At 41.4% G+C, this 16,992-nt stretch overlaps 1 protein-coding gene across 1 annotated transcript in view; it reads left to right on the forward strand.

Moving 5' to 3' along the window:
- fanca (FA complementation group A) overlaps positions 1 to 16,923 on the forward strand; it is a 37,529-nt gene extending 20,606 nt beyond the window's left edge. The window contains exons 27-42 of the mRNA XM_074631641.1: positions 588 to 791; positions 980 to 1,053; positions 1,182 to 1,310; positions 1,978 to 2,062; positions 2,251 to 2,426; positions 2,516 to 2,621; positions 3,791 to 3,850; positions 3,959 to 4,063; positions 5,015 to 5,130; positions 6,105 to 6,264; positions 6,671 to 6,733; positions 7,353 to 7,446; positions 7,602 to 7,677; positions 13,667 to 13,817; positions 13,922 to 14,020; positions 16,785 to 16,923. Of these exons, the coding sequence (XP_074487742.1) occupies positions 588 to 791; positions 980 to 1,053; positions 1,182 to 1,310; positions 1,978 to 2,062; positions 2,251 to 2,426; positions 2,516 to 2,621; positions 3,791 to 3,850; positions 3,959 to 4,063; positions 5,015 to 5,130; positions 6,105 to 6,264; positions 6,671 to 6,733; positions 7,353 to 7,446; positions 7,602 to 7,677; positions 13,667 to 13,817; positions 13,922 to 14,020; positions 16,785 to 16,883 (1,797 nt within the window). The 3' untranslated portion in view covers positions 16,884 to 16,923. The remainder of the gene's footprint in view (positions 1 to 587; positions 792 to 979; positions 1,054 to 1,181; positions 1,311 to 1,977; positions 2,063 to 2,250; positions 2,427 to 2,515; positions 2,622 to 3,790; positions 3,851 to 3,958; positions 4,064 to 5,014; positions 5,131 to 6,104; positions 6,265 to 6,670; positions 6,734 to 7,352; positions 7,447 to 7,601; positions 7,678 to 13,666; positions 13,818 to 13,921; positions 14,021 to 16,784) is intronic.
- Positions 16,924 to 16,992: the final 69 nt, after the last annotated feature.

Consider the following 16,992-nt stretch of genomic DNA (forward strand, 5'->3'; position numbering starts at 1 on the left):
ACAGCATTGATCAACTATGAATCAATATTCTATTACTGTAATGCCTATTTCTCTCCTCAAATGTTTTCAGAATCATCTTGTAGTGTACTGTTTAGCTGTAAAATGAGAAAGTTTGTGACCCGGCAGACATGTTGAGACCAGTTGAGAAAATACCAAGCACCGCCCACCAGCCGGAGCACAGCCTATAGGAACGCTCTCTCTCTCTGAAATGACCTGTGATTGGCCAAAGTCTCTCGTGACAGGCTGGATTTTTTAAAGCCTGAAAACAGAGCCATGAGGAGGTGCAGAAGTCTAGTTTTCTCTCAGAACACTTGAATTACAATATCCTGAAAGGTTATTATGGGATTTTTGCCCAATGATGCCAAGAATATACTGCCTACAGAAGCTTGAAGCACAAATGTCTGAAATCAAAATGATGCACTGTGAGGGAGGAGAGGGACAAGGAATCAATTCTCAGTATAATTAGAAACTTGCAAACACACATGCTGATGTTTTGGTTATGTTCATCATGCCTATGTTCCAGACTCTATTTTATTATAATATCATTATACTACTTAAACTCTACATGTGACTGTGTGTTTGTTTAGCTTCTGTACCTCATCCCGAGACTGTTGCCTGAAGCCAGAAGAACTCCCATCACTGCTGGTGGTTCAATTAGTGAATATCAGGAGGATAACCCGCCCGACCTGTGGAGCAGGGCCACAGCCACCAACATCACCTGGAGGAAGACTGCTTGGCATCTGTGGAGGCACCCAGCGTTCTGTCAGCTAGAACACACACCACAGTATCAGGTACAATGGCTTCATTGTGAAGCATTGGCTTATTAGTAAATGTTGAATGGTGTAAGTGAGGAATATTATGTTCAGTGAGCTTCAGAGTAGCTTTTGTTACTTTCATTTGTATGTTAAATGAAGTTTAACATAAAAAAGATTGATCTTATCGACAATAATAAAAACCCTCAACCTTCATGTTTGTCAAGTTATCGTTCTCAGAATGGCTGGCTAATGAGCTCAGAGTACAGAGAAGTGAAGACGCCCTGTCAGATCCAGAACGGTAAGGCAGGAAACACACACACACGCACACACACACACACACACACACACACATACACTCTCACAGGTGCCATTAGACATACAGCCGAAAAAGTCAATACATGTAACTTTGTGTGTGTGTGTGTGTAGTCAGGAGTACCAGCAGTGGGCCTGCTCGGAGCTCTACCTGTCTCGTCTGGAGGAGCAGGGAGGCTGTGGAGGAGACATGAAGAACCTCTGCTCTCATCTGCTCAATGCCATCATGGACCAGCAGTTAAGGTAGGAGTACATGTTCACAAAAATGTGTGTTAGATGTAATTAGTGTTGGTGATGCACATAAACAAACGAACAAAAGACATCAAATTGTAATAGATTTCTATCTATTGTGTGGCCAATCTGGGAACCCAAGGGGACCTATACTATATTTCTGGGGTTCCCGTGTAGCCAGCGGATATCTGGGCTGAGACTTCCTCTTCCGTGCGCTGCTCTTTGTTTACAGTCTGATTAGCAACTTGAGATGTGAGACTGAAGTTGGAGATGAGAGACGACGTGTACGACTGGATTGTTTCACACGTAGCCAGTAAACCAGTCTTTTGACCTGGACATTTTTGTCCTCTAAGGACACCAGAGCAACTTTTTTAAAAAAGATGCACAAGAGTTAAAGCAGCAGTGGGTAGAAATGGAGCAAATATGATAAGAAAAAGAAGAAGTTATTTTTATAAAACGGTCACTATATCCTGACAGTAGTGCATGAGACAGGTAATCTGAAAAAAATCATGTTCCTCCGTGTCCTCCGGTGCTCCTTATGGCATCTGCAAGATTTCACAGACCGGAGGAAAACAAGCAGTCAGAGCTGATCTGGAGTCTGCCGTCCAGCTGCCGTCTATGAATGTTTATTTCCACCTTTAGTAAAAATGTAACTCTGTTATGTATTTTTTCTCAACAGCGATCAGAGCCTGGAAAAGCTACATGTAGATCACAGAGTGTCAGAAACAGGGACCTGTCTGCCAGACCTCCTGTCCCGGTTACAGGTGTGTACAGTGTACGCTGTATACTGTATACGCTGTTCAGCTGACACAAGTGAAATACAGTTCATTAGCGTGATGTTGTGGTCCTAAATACATTCATAGTGAAAAGGGGGAAAAAAATGATTCAAAAAGGGGATATTCAATCAGAATTTGAAAAAACAATCTGTGTATGTGCGTGTGTGTGCGTGTAGGAGCTTGTCTATGAGATTGAAGTGACCGACCTCTCTGGCAGCCGTGGAAGCAGAGCTGATGTGTGCGACTTCCTGTTTGATCTGGTGTCTCAGAGATGCTCCTCCACAGTGGCCACAGCTTCACCGAGCATCAGCACTGAGCTCAGCCTGCAACACACTCTGAACATATGGAACAGGTACACACACACAGATATATCATGCAGATCGTCTCTATCACTGAATGTGTAGCCACTGAAAACTTTGTGTCTGTGTGTGTGTCACACAGAGTACTGCTGGCTCTCCCAGCAGTGTTACTCATTAAAGTACAGTCTGAGGGAGGGAGGAGGATCCTGGAGTGTAACACACTGATAGAACATATCAACCAGCATCAGGTGAGCTGACAATTTTTTTGTCACATCAGATTTTAAAACATTTCACTCCCACTTTTTATAACGATTTTGAAATAAATCTTTTAATTGCCAGAATCGATATATTTGCTTCATTTGAGTCTATGTGGAGGTAGAATGAAGTTACCGCTGTTATCATTGTAGTCTGAGTAACGTGACGTCATATCCGTTCCGTATCATTCAACCAAAACAAACCGCGCCGAAACCAGAAAGTAGAAAACGTTGGCGGGTCTGCGTGGATACGACCTGCACCCTCACATGTTAAATCCAGCGTGGTAAACACTACACATCCAGTAAAGTATGGAAACACTTTGGGTTTCACACATTGCAGGAAAAGCAGAACCAAACCAAATGGCTAAAGCTGCATGCTAACTCTGACATGGACAGGAAACGTTATCCTATCGAGGTCAAGCCGGCCGTCACTCTCATCTCCGTGGTCAAATGGGCCGACGCTACAACTGTAGAGCACCCATATACTGACATTTATGTTAAATGCATTCAAGCGGCCCCGATGGAGCTGACCATGGATGTATAAAGAGAACGAGGCTAACGGGAGAGCTAGAGATGACCTTGGAGAAGTTAGAGGAAGTAGACATGTGTGACTACGTCCGGTTTTCAAATAAGGTGTTAACAAAGTGAACCGTATATACAAAATACATATATGGAAATAAGATTGATTGGATTATATTCACTAGAAGTATAAAACATTACATGTCCCTTGTAAATTAAAAAGAAAATACCACTAATTTGTGAGGGAAATGTCTTCATTCTTTGATTTTTGGGTTGCTGGAAAAACTTTAATAAGCGATTCCTGAAAATGACTGATATATTTGACTTCAGGACATCTCTGACTACATACATGCTGAAAATCAAACATTTTTACTGTATTAATTTAGATATTTTCTAAAGTAAAAGACCCTAGAAGTGTATGATTCAACTTTTTCTCATGGTCTAGTGTTAAAAACGTTAACAAAAATCGCAATATATCGTAATTGCAATACTTAAAAATCACAATACATATCGAATTGGCACCCAAATATCGTGATAGTATCGAATCGGGAGATAGGTGAATCATCCCAGCCCTAGAAAATAGCAGTGATTGTGTGTGGGTAATCTCTCTTTGTCTGCATTCGTCTCCTTCTGTCCGACAATAGAGGAAGGTGTGTTCTCCAGTTGGCTTGCTGTCCTACCGTCTAACATCCCACCTCCTGAGAGTGAGAATCGCTTCACTAAAATCTAACGATAAATCAAATCTAAGCTACATTTCTTACTGCTCCTGTGAGATAATCAAGATGAGTAAGTCTGCTTTCTGTCCTCTCCAGGGTGTGTTATGTGCCAGTGTACGTTGTGGACACGCGGGGCAAGAAGTCAACAAAGCCTGGTCTCAGATTAGTCTACGCTGTCCTCTGCTGCTGGTCTCCACAGTGGTACTGTTTGTTCTCCATGCACCTAATGAACTCAATTAACTTTTCCATGCTGACCTCAGTCTTACACACTTGGCTTCATCCATTATGCTTATTCGGTTGAGTCTAAATACTGATGCTTTTGGATAGGCCTTTTACATGGAAGACATTTTGACTTGTCACAGTAGGAAAAGAATAGATGTAGATGATAAGAAATGAAAGATGCTTCCATTTCAGGGTCCTGGTATTGATCATGCTGGCTCACTGTCACGCTGTCATGGCTTACTGGGACACTTGAATAGAGCTATCATTCATGTTATTAATAACACTTGTGTTTTTCTACTATGACAAGTCAAAATATCTGCCGTTACTCTGAGCCAGAATTAAAGGAAACATCCTCCCTAAAGCGCCTCGACATCGTTAAGAACAAATAATAGTGCATTTTGTTATTTCTGTCAGTAGTTGATGATCAAATGTACATTTATTGAAGTCGCGTTCATTCAGTAAGAGTGTCGTTTACATGGAGTTTAGTAAACGTTTTTAGCGCACTACAAATAATGTCCTCTGAAATAAGTTATGGTGTTTATTCTTTAGCGGTTGGTTTTATGGTTTCTTGTGCATTCCTGTCAAATGATCTTCTTAAAAATGGAAAAATCTGCTAATGAATAATAATAGTGTTAACTAAGCATTTCACCAGTTTCCATTGCCGTTTTTAAATTTTGTTACGAAAAATGTAAATCTTGAAGGTTCAATATACGAGTAAAATGACTAGGTAAGACCACAGGGTAAGACAGATGTAACATAAAGTAGTACGTAAAAATGAAAGGCCCTGCAGTTGTTTACCATCAGTACATTCTTACTGCATTATTTTGACAATAACATGACATCATGATTATATTATATGAATAGGAAAGTCATGAAATCAGTGCTAAGTTCATAAATGTTTTTTTTTTTGTGGTGTGTGTGTGCGTGTAGCACTGGTGGGAGCGTCTATCTCCAGTGCTGTTGTCACTGTGGCATCGTCTGTGTGACGGAGAGCCTCTACCAGAGCAGCTGCAGCTCCTCACTGACTGTCAGACCTGGGCCTGCAGGTAAACCACCATCTCTGAATGTGTGATCCACCTCACTCACTCCATGCCACAGTTTAAATATTTGACTGTTTTCAGTCAGTCAGCTCTCAGTTTTGTCTCTCTGGTGGTTCATGTGTCTATGGCAAGTCGTTTCAACATTTAATAGCGGAGCTTGACTATCTGGCATTAACATTAGAGATATCCACAATTACATTGTGACTAGTCAGAATTCTTATTCCAGATATCTATAATGTCATTGTGACTAGTCAAAACGACAGTTAGAGATATCTGTAATTCAGTTCTGACTATCCTAAATAACAGTTACAGATATGTCAAACCTCAGTATGACCAGTCAGAGTTGTTGTCATGACGTTGCTCATCAAGGCTTCCCATTGGATATCGGCCCAACAAAGCATCTGAACAGTGTCAGCAGCAGCTTTTGCTCACTTGGATAGTTCGGTAAAGTGTGAAAGATATTCACAGATTCAAACTTCCCGGATCAATAACTCATAAGAAAAACATATTTAAAACACCAACCAGGGCTCTTACTGGAGGTAGACAACCAGCTACAAGCTCATTTTAATCACAACCAGCCTTAGTTCTCCGAGCTGGACACATAACATCAGTCTCTATGTGCAGCCGGCTATGAGACGAGTGGTCGGGGACCGCTGTGGATCAGATAGTTAGAAAATTACATTAAATAGAAAGAGCTCATCATCAAGGAATCTGTGGCCAACGAGAGCTTTGTTCACTAGAGAGTTGTGGTAGAAATTGACAGCGTATTGTAGATTTATTGTCTCCAGACACACTTTATAACGCCATAGTATGTTTGAATAGCTTACATAGCAACGGTCTGTTTTACATAGCAACGGTCTGTTATACATAGCAACGGTCTGCTATAAATAAATGACCATAAAACGCCGTGATTGATCAATCAGAATCGAGTATTCAACAAAGTCGTGTAACAGTTCTAGTTAATTCTGTCTGGTGATCAGTTTGGAGAAGGGGCTGTCGTCGTCACCAGTGCCTGCAGCTGCAGCTCTGCTGCTGGCCACCAGCCTGCATCGTGCCTGGCGAGGCCGCGGGTGTGACGACCAGGGCTTCAGTGCTGCCCTGAACATCCTGCGACCAGAGAGGGGCACACAGTACCGTCAGGTGAGAGCAAAGAACTCTCTCGTATTCATCATGTCATTTTTAACACCCCTCAGTCAAAGCCAACCAGTGTGTTTGTATATTACATTCAAAAATTTAATTTTTATATACAGCAAAGTTACAGTTGGTATGTTGCTACCAAGATGAACAATGGACAAGATGAACTCATGACATATAGGTTAATGTCAGTCAGTAATGGTGGTTAAACTGTATTCCATAAATAATTAGTGGGTTTGTTCTTTATTACATTATCTCTGATCATAACCTGACCTGCATACTAATTAATATTACTGAGCCATTTTTCTAAGCCTCTGAGAAACTCAAGGCCTCATTAGTGCTCCTACACACAATGTACATTGCTTTCCACCTTTTGTATATTTACCTGCTGCTGTCTCATTTCTTTGTCCAGGTGCTAGTTTTTCTGCTTTCCCTGTGTGTAAACGACTATCTGTCATCACTCCTGTATCCTCAGGTAATATAATAATAACTTTATTTAATTGTCCCTGCACTGTTCCAAACAATATCCACCAGCAGGTTATGTTCAGATGTAGTAAAGGATTTATATGCAGTTAGAGAGACAGGTCTGTCTGAGGCCTGGCTCCGGTTGATAAACCCTAATGAGCAACATGCACACTCACATACAAGACCTGAGAGCACAAACGTGTCTTTCTGACTCACATGTTTGGAAATACAACAGAACTTTTTGGTCGTGGAAATGCAAAATTTTCACTATGAAAGTGATGGATATAAAGTGATGTAGGAACTGAAGCGTAATCTGCTGCTGCACTCTCTTAATAAGAGTGTCAGACAAATGGCTAAATTTGTTAATCTCAATAGTTTGAAATGTATGTGTGTATATATGCTGTATGTATTGAGGCCACAATTTACTAATTTTGTGCTCACAAGATATCATTTGTTACCTCAATTTAATTAAATCGTTCCCATGTTTTGGTTCATTTGTGCGCACGAGATAAGTGTATATAAAGAGAGAGCCAGCACAGCGCACCCCTTTAAACACACTATTTGTTTCTATGTCTCCTCCTACAGCATGAGGGAGTCTGTGTAATATCTTTCTGCAATTATTTCTGCAGGAGAGGAGCCATCAGAAAGCTACAAATGTATGCACCGACCTTCTGTTTGTATTAGTGGACTCTGCTGACTGGCTGCTCATCTTTAAATCAAACGGTACGGTGTATATCTTCTACCTTATTGCCAGTTCAGTCATTATTTGGCACATTAAATCTAATGTTAGCATTAGCACTGACATGAAATGATTTTGCCTCGTGTATATTTATGCATTGTTAAATCTGTGGGCTGTATGTTTTCTTTCTCAACTCAAGAACGAGGTGTATACCAGTCGATCACCATGGTGACATCAGATGAGTTTACCCGACTGATGCCTTGGGCCTTCTACAGGTTAGTCTGAGGCCCTGTTCACACCTGGCATTAGAATGCGTCTCCACATGCGTCTCCAGTGACCACATGTGATCCGATCTCACTTCCTTGCTCTCGCTCTCCGACAGAAGACAGTGTGGGTTTAGTCCAGAAATTAAACCGTAAAGTAAAGCCACCTCTACACACAAGAAACAACGATATCCATCTGAGAATAACTAATAATAATTAATGTTAAATATGAATAATGAAAAGTGTTGTGGGATTATTCCTTATTTCATGGGGTATTTTGGGATTCAAACATGATTATAACACTTATATATAAAAAATAAACAAACGAAGCATTGGAATAGTGATTTGGATGTTGAATACCATTGGACACCAAATAAGTTTGGATCCAGTGTGATTTCACAACAAACTATTTTCAGTATGACAGATGTTTTAGTGAGGAAAGTTGAAAGGACAGAGACTGACTGACTCTAAACATGAACACTGTACTTTGTGGTGTTTCAGGAGGAAAACTGCCTCAGTTATTTTCTCATAGTCACATTTCCTCCATCAGCTTTGTATGATACCCTGAAAAAAGACAGGAAGAAAAGACTTCGCTCATTCTTGTTTATTGATTATAGAAACCTTCAGTTTGTTCACACATCCCATCAGTAAAGTCTGTTAAATGACTCTTTCAGGTACAGATTAATTTTCATCCACACAATCAGTTTGTTTGAGCAGAATCTCAGCGATGTAACACAGAATAATGATTTCCTTATTGATGATGATCATGATAATTACAGTTTTATTAAATATCTTAGTATCTCGTTTGTATGTCGATCTGGACGACAACATTTAGTCTGCCAAACAAATAAATGTGATTCTAGATATCTTTACAAAAAGTGGTGAGAACAGAATATCTATGATAAGAAATAAATCACTAGACCTTCCTTTAAGACCCGTGCAGTGGAAGAGAAACAACAACACACATATATACAATATTCATCAAACATTTAGAGCACAGAGAAGTTTACATTTTCATGCAGATACATATCAGTTCAGGTGAACAAAGATCATCATGAGCAGTGAAACAGACACAGGAAGGAGCGCCACCTGAAGACACTCACACATTTACAGAACAACTCATGAGAAGATGTCAAAGCAAAGAGACGAAACTCTACTGCTTTTTGACAGCCACTGCCGCCATTTTGGACTGAAAACACTTCTTATATTCATATTTTATTATTAAACACAAGCCGTTTTGGTAGAATGTGACATTAGAATAGAAATAATTTAGTTTTACTTTTGTACGACACTTTGTAGGCGGACGTTTTACTGGCGTCCGGTAGTCGCTTTCAGTCCAAAATGGCGGAAGCGTAGCTTTGCTGCTGGACCACCCCCTGCTGTAAGAAGTTACAAACAGTCCCTTTAAGGGTTAAAACACAGAATTGAACCCGCTGTCCCTTAAATGACTTCTGTCTATTTGAGTTTACACAACTCAGCAGTGACTCCAAAATCTAAAAACCTAAGTCCAGCATAGAGAGGCTCAGTGAATGTGGTCTGGACTCTGTGGAGGAGAGTCATGGTTTCAGAGACGCTGTAGAAGGACAGAATACGTGCACTGTGATCCAGGTACACTCCTACTCTGGAGGACTGAGGACCTGAGACGGGGGTTTTGATACTGTTGTACAAAAATCTATAACTGAGTTTTTTACAATCTAACGCCCAAGATTTGTCATTGAATCCAAAGTAAGATTCAAGAAACTCCCCTGCTCTCCTGATACTCTTGTATGTGACTGCTACATAAACTCCTTCCCCTCTCCTCTCCACCTCCCAGTAACAACGTCCAGTCAGGCTCTCTCTACTCAGGACCTGACCACATCCAGTGAATCTGTCTGGGTGACTAGAATGAGACTGTTGTTGACTCATTACTGTTGCTTTTCTGTTCCCCTCAGATAATAACAGCATTGTGTTTGCTGTGTTTGGATCCAGTGTGATTTCTCGTGAATATTTTAAGAAATCAGCTCTGGTCTTGGGCTCTGGTTGTGACAGTAAAACATCCACTTCAGTCACTGTCTGTGAGACGTTTGTCCATTTCTCTCTCAGAACGTCCTGTAGTTTATCTCTGACTTCTGACACAGCCGCCGTCACGTCCTCAAAGTAGCTCAGAGGACGGATATTGATGCTGGATGAGTGTGTAGATTCACTGAGCGGTGACAGTGAGGGGTAGTTGAGTAGAAACTGGTTGTGATCCTCTGTGTGTGACAGCAGCTTCATCTCAGCGTCTCTCCTCTTCAGCTCAGTGATCTCCTGCTCCAGCTTCTCCTGAAGCTCTTTGACTCGACTCACTTCACTTTTCTGCTGTGATCTGACCTGCTGCTTCACATCACAGCTTTGTTTCTCCATGAGACGGATCAGCTTGGTGAAGATCTTCTCACTGTCTTCCACTGCTTTATCAGCAGAGCGATTGACAGCCTCCACCTCCTGTTGGAGCAGCTTCACATCTTTCTCTCTGTCCTGGATCCTCTGCTGGATGTTGAGTCGACTCACCTTCAGCTCTCTCTGCCTCTCGGTCCTTTCTGCTGCAGCTGAGACGGTGTCGTGGCCTTTATGTTCATCCACAGAGCAGAGATAACAGATACACTGCTGATCAGTACGACAGAACATCTTCATCACCTCGTCGTGACGAGAGCAGATGTTCTCCTGGAGCGTCTTGGAGGGCTCCACCAGCTTGTGTTTCTTTAACGGAGCTGAGCCATAATGATGCTGGAGGTGTTTCTCACAGTAAGAGGCCAGACACACCAGACAGGACTTGAAGGCTTTCAGTTTTCTCCCAGTGCAGACATCACAGGCCACATCTTCAGGTCCAGCATAGCAGTGATCAGCAGGAGCAGCTTGGAGTCCAGTCTTCTTCAGTTCCTCCACTAAATCTGCTAACATGGTGCTTTTCACCAGGACAGGCCTCGGTGTGAAGGGCTGCCTACACTGAGGGCAGCTGTAGATCTTCTTCTCATCCTCTCCATCCCAGAAGCTTTTAATACAGTTCATGCAGTAGCTGTGTCCACAGGGAGTAGTCACCGGATCCTTCAGTAGATCCAGACAGATCGAACAAGAGAAGGTTTCCCGCTCCAGCTGAACTCCTTTCTGCGCCATTTCACCTCTCAGTAGCAACGACTGTCTGACTTTCACTTCCTGAGAAGTGAATCAAGTTTGAGCTCTGATCTAAACAACATGTTTGTGCAGTGAATGTCAGCTCTCACTCGACAACTATGTTGGTTACACCCATCTTCAAACTTTAGATCTGAAGGGGAGGGAACAAGGAAATAGATGGACCGAGTGGAGCTGCATGTGTTTGAGAGCAGGAAGAGGAGGGAGGGGTTATCCATCTGTCAGTCATTCCAGGACGAGGAGCAGCACGACTGACTACATCCCAAATCACATGCTTTTACTTTTAGTACACTGCAGCTGCCCTTACAAATTACGTACTGTTACATGCAGTATGCATACAATTCACAAGCATTTGTGACAAAAGAGTTCAATTTCAGGACATCATCCTGATCTAAAGCAGCCTTTCTACATCCACATTTATTCATTTCATGACAGATTACACCCTGGACAGCATGAGTCACAACAAGTTTGAATCAAGTCTGGATCCAAACTTTACATCCCAGGACCGTCTGGCTGTGAGGTGACAGAGCTAAACCCTGAACCAACATGACAGCCTCATTCTGAAGTGTCATCTGCACCAAAATCAACACAACAAGAAATGGAATGAGGAAAGAGAGATAACTGGTTGCTCTGTGTATTTAACCGTAACGCAAAACGTGTCGGGCGCTCTTGGAAAAGGGGGGAAAAAACATGGATAGATAAGAAGGCAATCCAGGCACTCCGAAATACTAAAACAAGTGGCAACGAGGAAGGAAATATATTAAAAAGCCTTTATTGTAGTGGCTAAATTATTGAAAAAAAGCCAACATGTTTCGACCACTGTAGGTCTTCATCAGGGCTTAAAACAAATAGACAAAGCAGATGACCAATGGGAGGCAATCACATGATCACCATAGTATTACAAAATATCATAACACAGAAACAAGTAATTTATGTCCATCATCAATGACACTACTCCTACTTTTCAACGGAGGCTGTAAAACAAACATGGGAGCCTATACAGAGAGGAGAAATATATATTTATAAATATTTCGTATTCACAGAAAATGACCAAGCCAGTTTTTCCTCGCCAAAATTTAGCACACGTTTGGAACGTTATTCATCCTCCTTTGCGACAAGCTGGTATGACATGGTTGGTACTACTAGATTCCTTAGATTTTTAGTTTCATATGATAACAGTATCATTACTCTCCCGCTACCCACTGCAACCTCCGAAAGATCAATTGCGTTTGGAAATTAGTGTCGTTAAAACAAATTTGTGTTAATGCGCTATTATCGCGTTAACTTTGACAGCCCTAGTAAATTCACAAAATTGATATTTTTTTTATTAAAATAATAAATTGTGCACCAGCAACTTGGTAAGAAATCATCAAAATTAACATGAAAAACAATTCAAGTGTAAACCTTTTTAATGCAGCAACTAATTGGCCAAAAGTTAAACAGGAATTCAAATTCCAGTATATAATGTAGCATATAAACATAGATGTTATTAATAGATCGGCCCCATTGTCACCAATACCTGATCCAGCTATTTAAGTCAGTATCGGTTCGATATCCGTCCGATCCTGTATCCACATTAAACAGATCTATCTTTACTGGATAGGTCTGTAGAAAATATTGTCTGGAGCTGGAGCTCATGTTGATGACTAAATGCATTAAGAAACAACAAATAGCTGCAGTCCTGGTTGTGAATAGATATGAAGGTCAGCTCCCAGCAGTTTGACAGATGAATAGATCCACGTTTGTGTCTTGACTAAATTCATTTGAGCATTTCTAAGTTTGTCTTTATACCGGAAACATCTGTCTGGATTGATGAAAGTGTAACGTCACAGTTATCTGTACTTTCAATCTGGATGGGTCACTAGTGCTTTTGTTTGCGAGGTGAAGGACAAGAAATTCACTCGCATCTCCGTAGTTAAACCAGCCGCTGGAGACAGACACATCAGAGCAGACGTAGTAACACACGCTCGTGAAGCAATGTCTGGAAAATGATTTAAATGGTTGAATGGTTAAATGAGCTGGTTTGACCATGGAGACGGGAGAGACGGCTAGCTTGGTCGTAGTCGTTGGTTGCATGGGTGTTCAGTTTCAGTGTAGTCCGCTCTCGTCAGGGACGGAGGCACGTCTAATTAAATTGCACAAATACACAATCCTCGGCTCTGGGTTTTGGTTCCTTCGACGGTGCCGTAGAAACACAGTCCAGGCTCGTCTTCTCTTCAGTTTGTGCATCAAATTGAACAACAACTAACAGTGTTGTAAAAGCCGGGCTGTTGTTGGCGGACAGTGGAGGGCAGCTTTGTTTTGCCCTCCAGGTGGGCCGTGACGTCACGTGAAAACTATGAATAGATAAGATATATTTTAATAAAATACAGTTGTACCGACAGAATACAGTAGAGCCCAGAAGCTGTTTCCATGCTGCAAGGCAAACAAGCGCTCACGTCTGTCTGTCTATTCACATGAGGATCTCAGAGACCTGCGGATCCCAGCGGGATGTCAGTAGAGTAGGCGGTCCTTAATGTGGCCCAGGACACATTCACTACACACTGCTAAAAGAACGTGTCTATATGTGGCCCAGACCACCTCTGAATGTGGTCTGAAAGATCCGATCTCAATGCGTCTTGAGTGGGTTCACACCTGTACTCAGAGCTGTCCATTTGTGATTGGATCAGTGAGGACGCATGTTAATACCAGGTCTTAACAGGGCCTTACAAGTAGTGTTTTAACATCGTATTTCCACTTTTAGAGTCATTGTTGATACTACCTGTAGTTACTCGCTAGGTCAAATTCTTATTGCAGTTGCACTATGTAATATATATATACTGTATGTGTGTGTGTGTGTTTGTGTGTGTGTGTGTAGCTTGCTGCTCCAGCAGAGTGCTGAGCTGCTAAGGAGAGCTGTGTGTTGTCCAGGGTTCCTCCATACTGCTGTCCTCTGCTACATCAGTCTACTGCAGCTTTTCCTGGAAGGACACACACTGACACCGGCCACTGAACCCTCTGACAGTCAGGTGACTGAGCCTCATATCAGATGATGGTTTATATCAAGGTGATGACAAGGTCATTCAAACCCGTGACACTGCTCTGAAGTCAAACCTATGAATTGTATTGTCAGATGGAGCCTTTCCAGATCCTGAGCCACACCAAGCAGTTTCTTTTGAGAGCGATCTCGCAGACATCTCCAACTGCTCTGTCCGCCAGCCAACTCAGACAGGTAACCAACACACACACAGGCCCAATTCCAAACCGCCCCCCCTACACCCTCTCCCTATCCACTTCATTCACATGGAGGGTCCGCCATATTAAGGGCCATCCCAAACCATTTAGTAGAGAGTGGAAGTGGGTTATAAAACCCTGCAACAGCGAGCTGCATCGATGCCGACTTAACCAGCTGACATGCAACGCCGTTTAGTATTCGTCATGGAACACGATCTAATGTCAGTTCTGTGTGACTACTGGTACAAACATTTACTGTAAACTGCTCAAAATAAGACGGACATTTAATTTATTCTACTTTATTGTCATACAGATGTTATCAACTTAAAGAAAATAGATTGTATTTAGGATCAAATGTCTAGTCTAGAAAACAGTAGACATGTCCATTAGATTGTAAAGTGTTGTATATTTATACATATAAACACAACATATATTTATTATTGTTTAACCCTATCAGCAGCTATAACCCCATAATGTATTATATCTTCAACAGTACAATAATTTAATGCAATAATTCAGCTGTGCAATAATCTGGTTTACTCCGGCATTAACACTGTGTTTATTTATACAGAACATTTAAACTAATATTCACATTTATTTATACTATTCTTGCATTTTTATAATTTGCATAGATCCTATTTTTCATCATTATTAATTGCACTGTTATACATATTTATGATTTATGATTTCTCTCTATATATACAGACGTGGACAAAATTATTGGTACCCTTCCGTTAAAGAAACAAAAACCCACAATGGTCACTGAAATAACTTGAAACTGACAAAAGTAATAATAAATAAAAATTCACTGAAAATAAACTAATGAAAATCAGACATTGCTTTTGAATTGTGGTTCAACAGAATCATTTTAAAAAACAAACTAATGAAACTGGCCTGGACAAAAATGATGGTACCCTTAACTTAATATTTTGTTGCACAACCTTTTGAGGCAATCACTTCAATCGAGTGATTTCTGTAACTCTCAATGAGACTTCTGCACCTGTCGACAGGTATGTTGGCCCACTCCTCGTGAGCAAACTGCTCCAGCTGTCTCAGGTTTGAAGGGTGCCTTCTCCAGACTGCATGTTTCAGCTCCTTCCACAGATGTTCAATAGGATTTAGATCAGGGCTCATAGAAGGCCACTTCAGAATAGTCCAATGTTTTGTTCTTATCCATTCTTGGGTGTTTTTAGCTGTGTTTTGGGTCATTATCCTGTTTGAGGACCCATGACCTGCAACTGAGACCAAGCTTTCTGACACTGGGCAGCACATTTCGCTCCAGAATGACTTGATAGTCTTGAGATTTCATTGCACCCTGCACAGATTCAAGACACCCTGTGCCAGATGCAACAAAGCAGCCCCATAACATAACCGAGCCTCCTCCATGTTTCACATTAGGTACAGTGTTCTTTTCTTTGGATGCTTCATTTTTGCGTCTGTGAACATAGAGCTGATGTGACTTGCCAAAAAGCTCCAGTTTTGTCTCATCTGTCCAAAGGACATTCTCCCAGAAGCTTTGGGGCTTGTCAATATGCATTTTGGAAAATTCCAGTCTCGCTTTTTTATGATTTGGTGTCCTCCTGGGTCGTCTTCCATTAAGTCCACTTTGGCTCAAACAGTGACGGATGGTGCGATCTGACACTGATGTACCTTGACCTTGGAGTTCACCTCTAATCTCTTTGGAAGTTGTTCTGGGCTCTTTGGTTACCATTCGTATTATCCGTCTCTTCAATATGTCATCAATTTTCCTCTTGTGGCCACGTCCAGGGAGGTTGACTACAGTCCCATGGACCTTAAACTTCTGAATAATATGAGCAGCTGTAGTCACAGGAACATCAAGCTGCTTGGAGATGGTCTTATAGCCTTTACCTTTAACATGAAGGTCTATAATGTTCTTTCTGATCTCCTGAGACAACTCTCTCCTTAGCTTTCTGTGGTCCATGTTCAGTGTGGTACACACCATGATACCAAACAGCACAGTGACTACTTTTCACCCTTTAAATAGGCAGACTGACTGATTGCAAGTTTGAAGATACCTGTGATGCTATTTACAGGACACACCTTAGTTTAACATGTCCCTATGGTCACATTATTTTACATCTTTTCTAGGGCTACCATCATTTTTGTCTAGGCCAGTTTCATTAGTTTGTTTTTTAAAATGATTCTGTTGAACCACAATTCAAAAACAATGTCTGATTTTCATTAGTTCATTTTCAGTAAATTTTTATTTATTATTACTTTTGTCAGTTTCAAGTTATTTCAGTGACCATTGTGGGTTTTTCTCTCTTTAACGGAACGTTACCAACAATTTTGTCCACGTCTGTATATACCTATATAGACATAAACTGTATATATATAGAGAGAGAAAGAGAGTGATATATATATATATATATTAAAAAAAAAAACAGGAGCAAAACGTAACTCAATTTCCCCCGGGAGATCAATAAAGTATTTCTGATTCTGATATTTATTTGCTGGCTGGAGAGAGGGAAGTTCGTCCCAAAGTGGCCGCTGCATTTATACCCTCCACCCTTAAAGAAGGAGCTTCATTGAGCTGTGAGTGTTGACTACAAACAGAGTGGGAGGATGTAGGGGCCGGATTGGAATTGGGCAATACTGTATACACAGTACACATCTGTACTATGCCTCTTAGTAAGATCTTCTATTGACAACATTCACTTATCTCTCTTCCACTCCTCCGTCTCATCTTCATCACTCCTTCCCGTCCGGTCTCTCTGGTGGTGGGTGGTTTCCTGGTCCAGCTGGAGTCCCAGTGTGCAGACCTGGACTCAGAGGTGGCAGCAGCTCTCTCTGGACACTTGGACCGTCGCAGCCTCAGCCCAGAGATGGACTTCCTCTGAAAAGCTGCTGAATGACGGTCTGGAAGAGAAACTGTCCGACTATCCAACCCAACTCTACATCTAACAGAAACACTGTTCAGATTTGACCAGTTAAGTCTATACTAAATAC

This window comes from Sebastes fasciatus, chromosome 4 (assembly GCF_043250625.1).
Source record: "Sebastes fasciatus isolate fSebFas1 chromosome 4, fSebFas1.pri, whole genome shotgun sequence".
NCBI lineage: Eukaryota > Metazoa > Chordata > Actinopteri > Perciformes > Sebastidae > Sebastes > Sebastes fasciatus.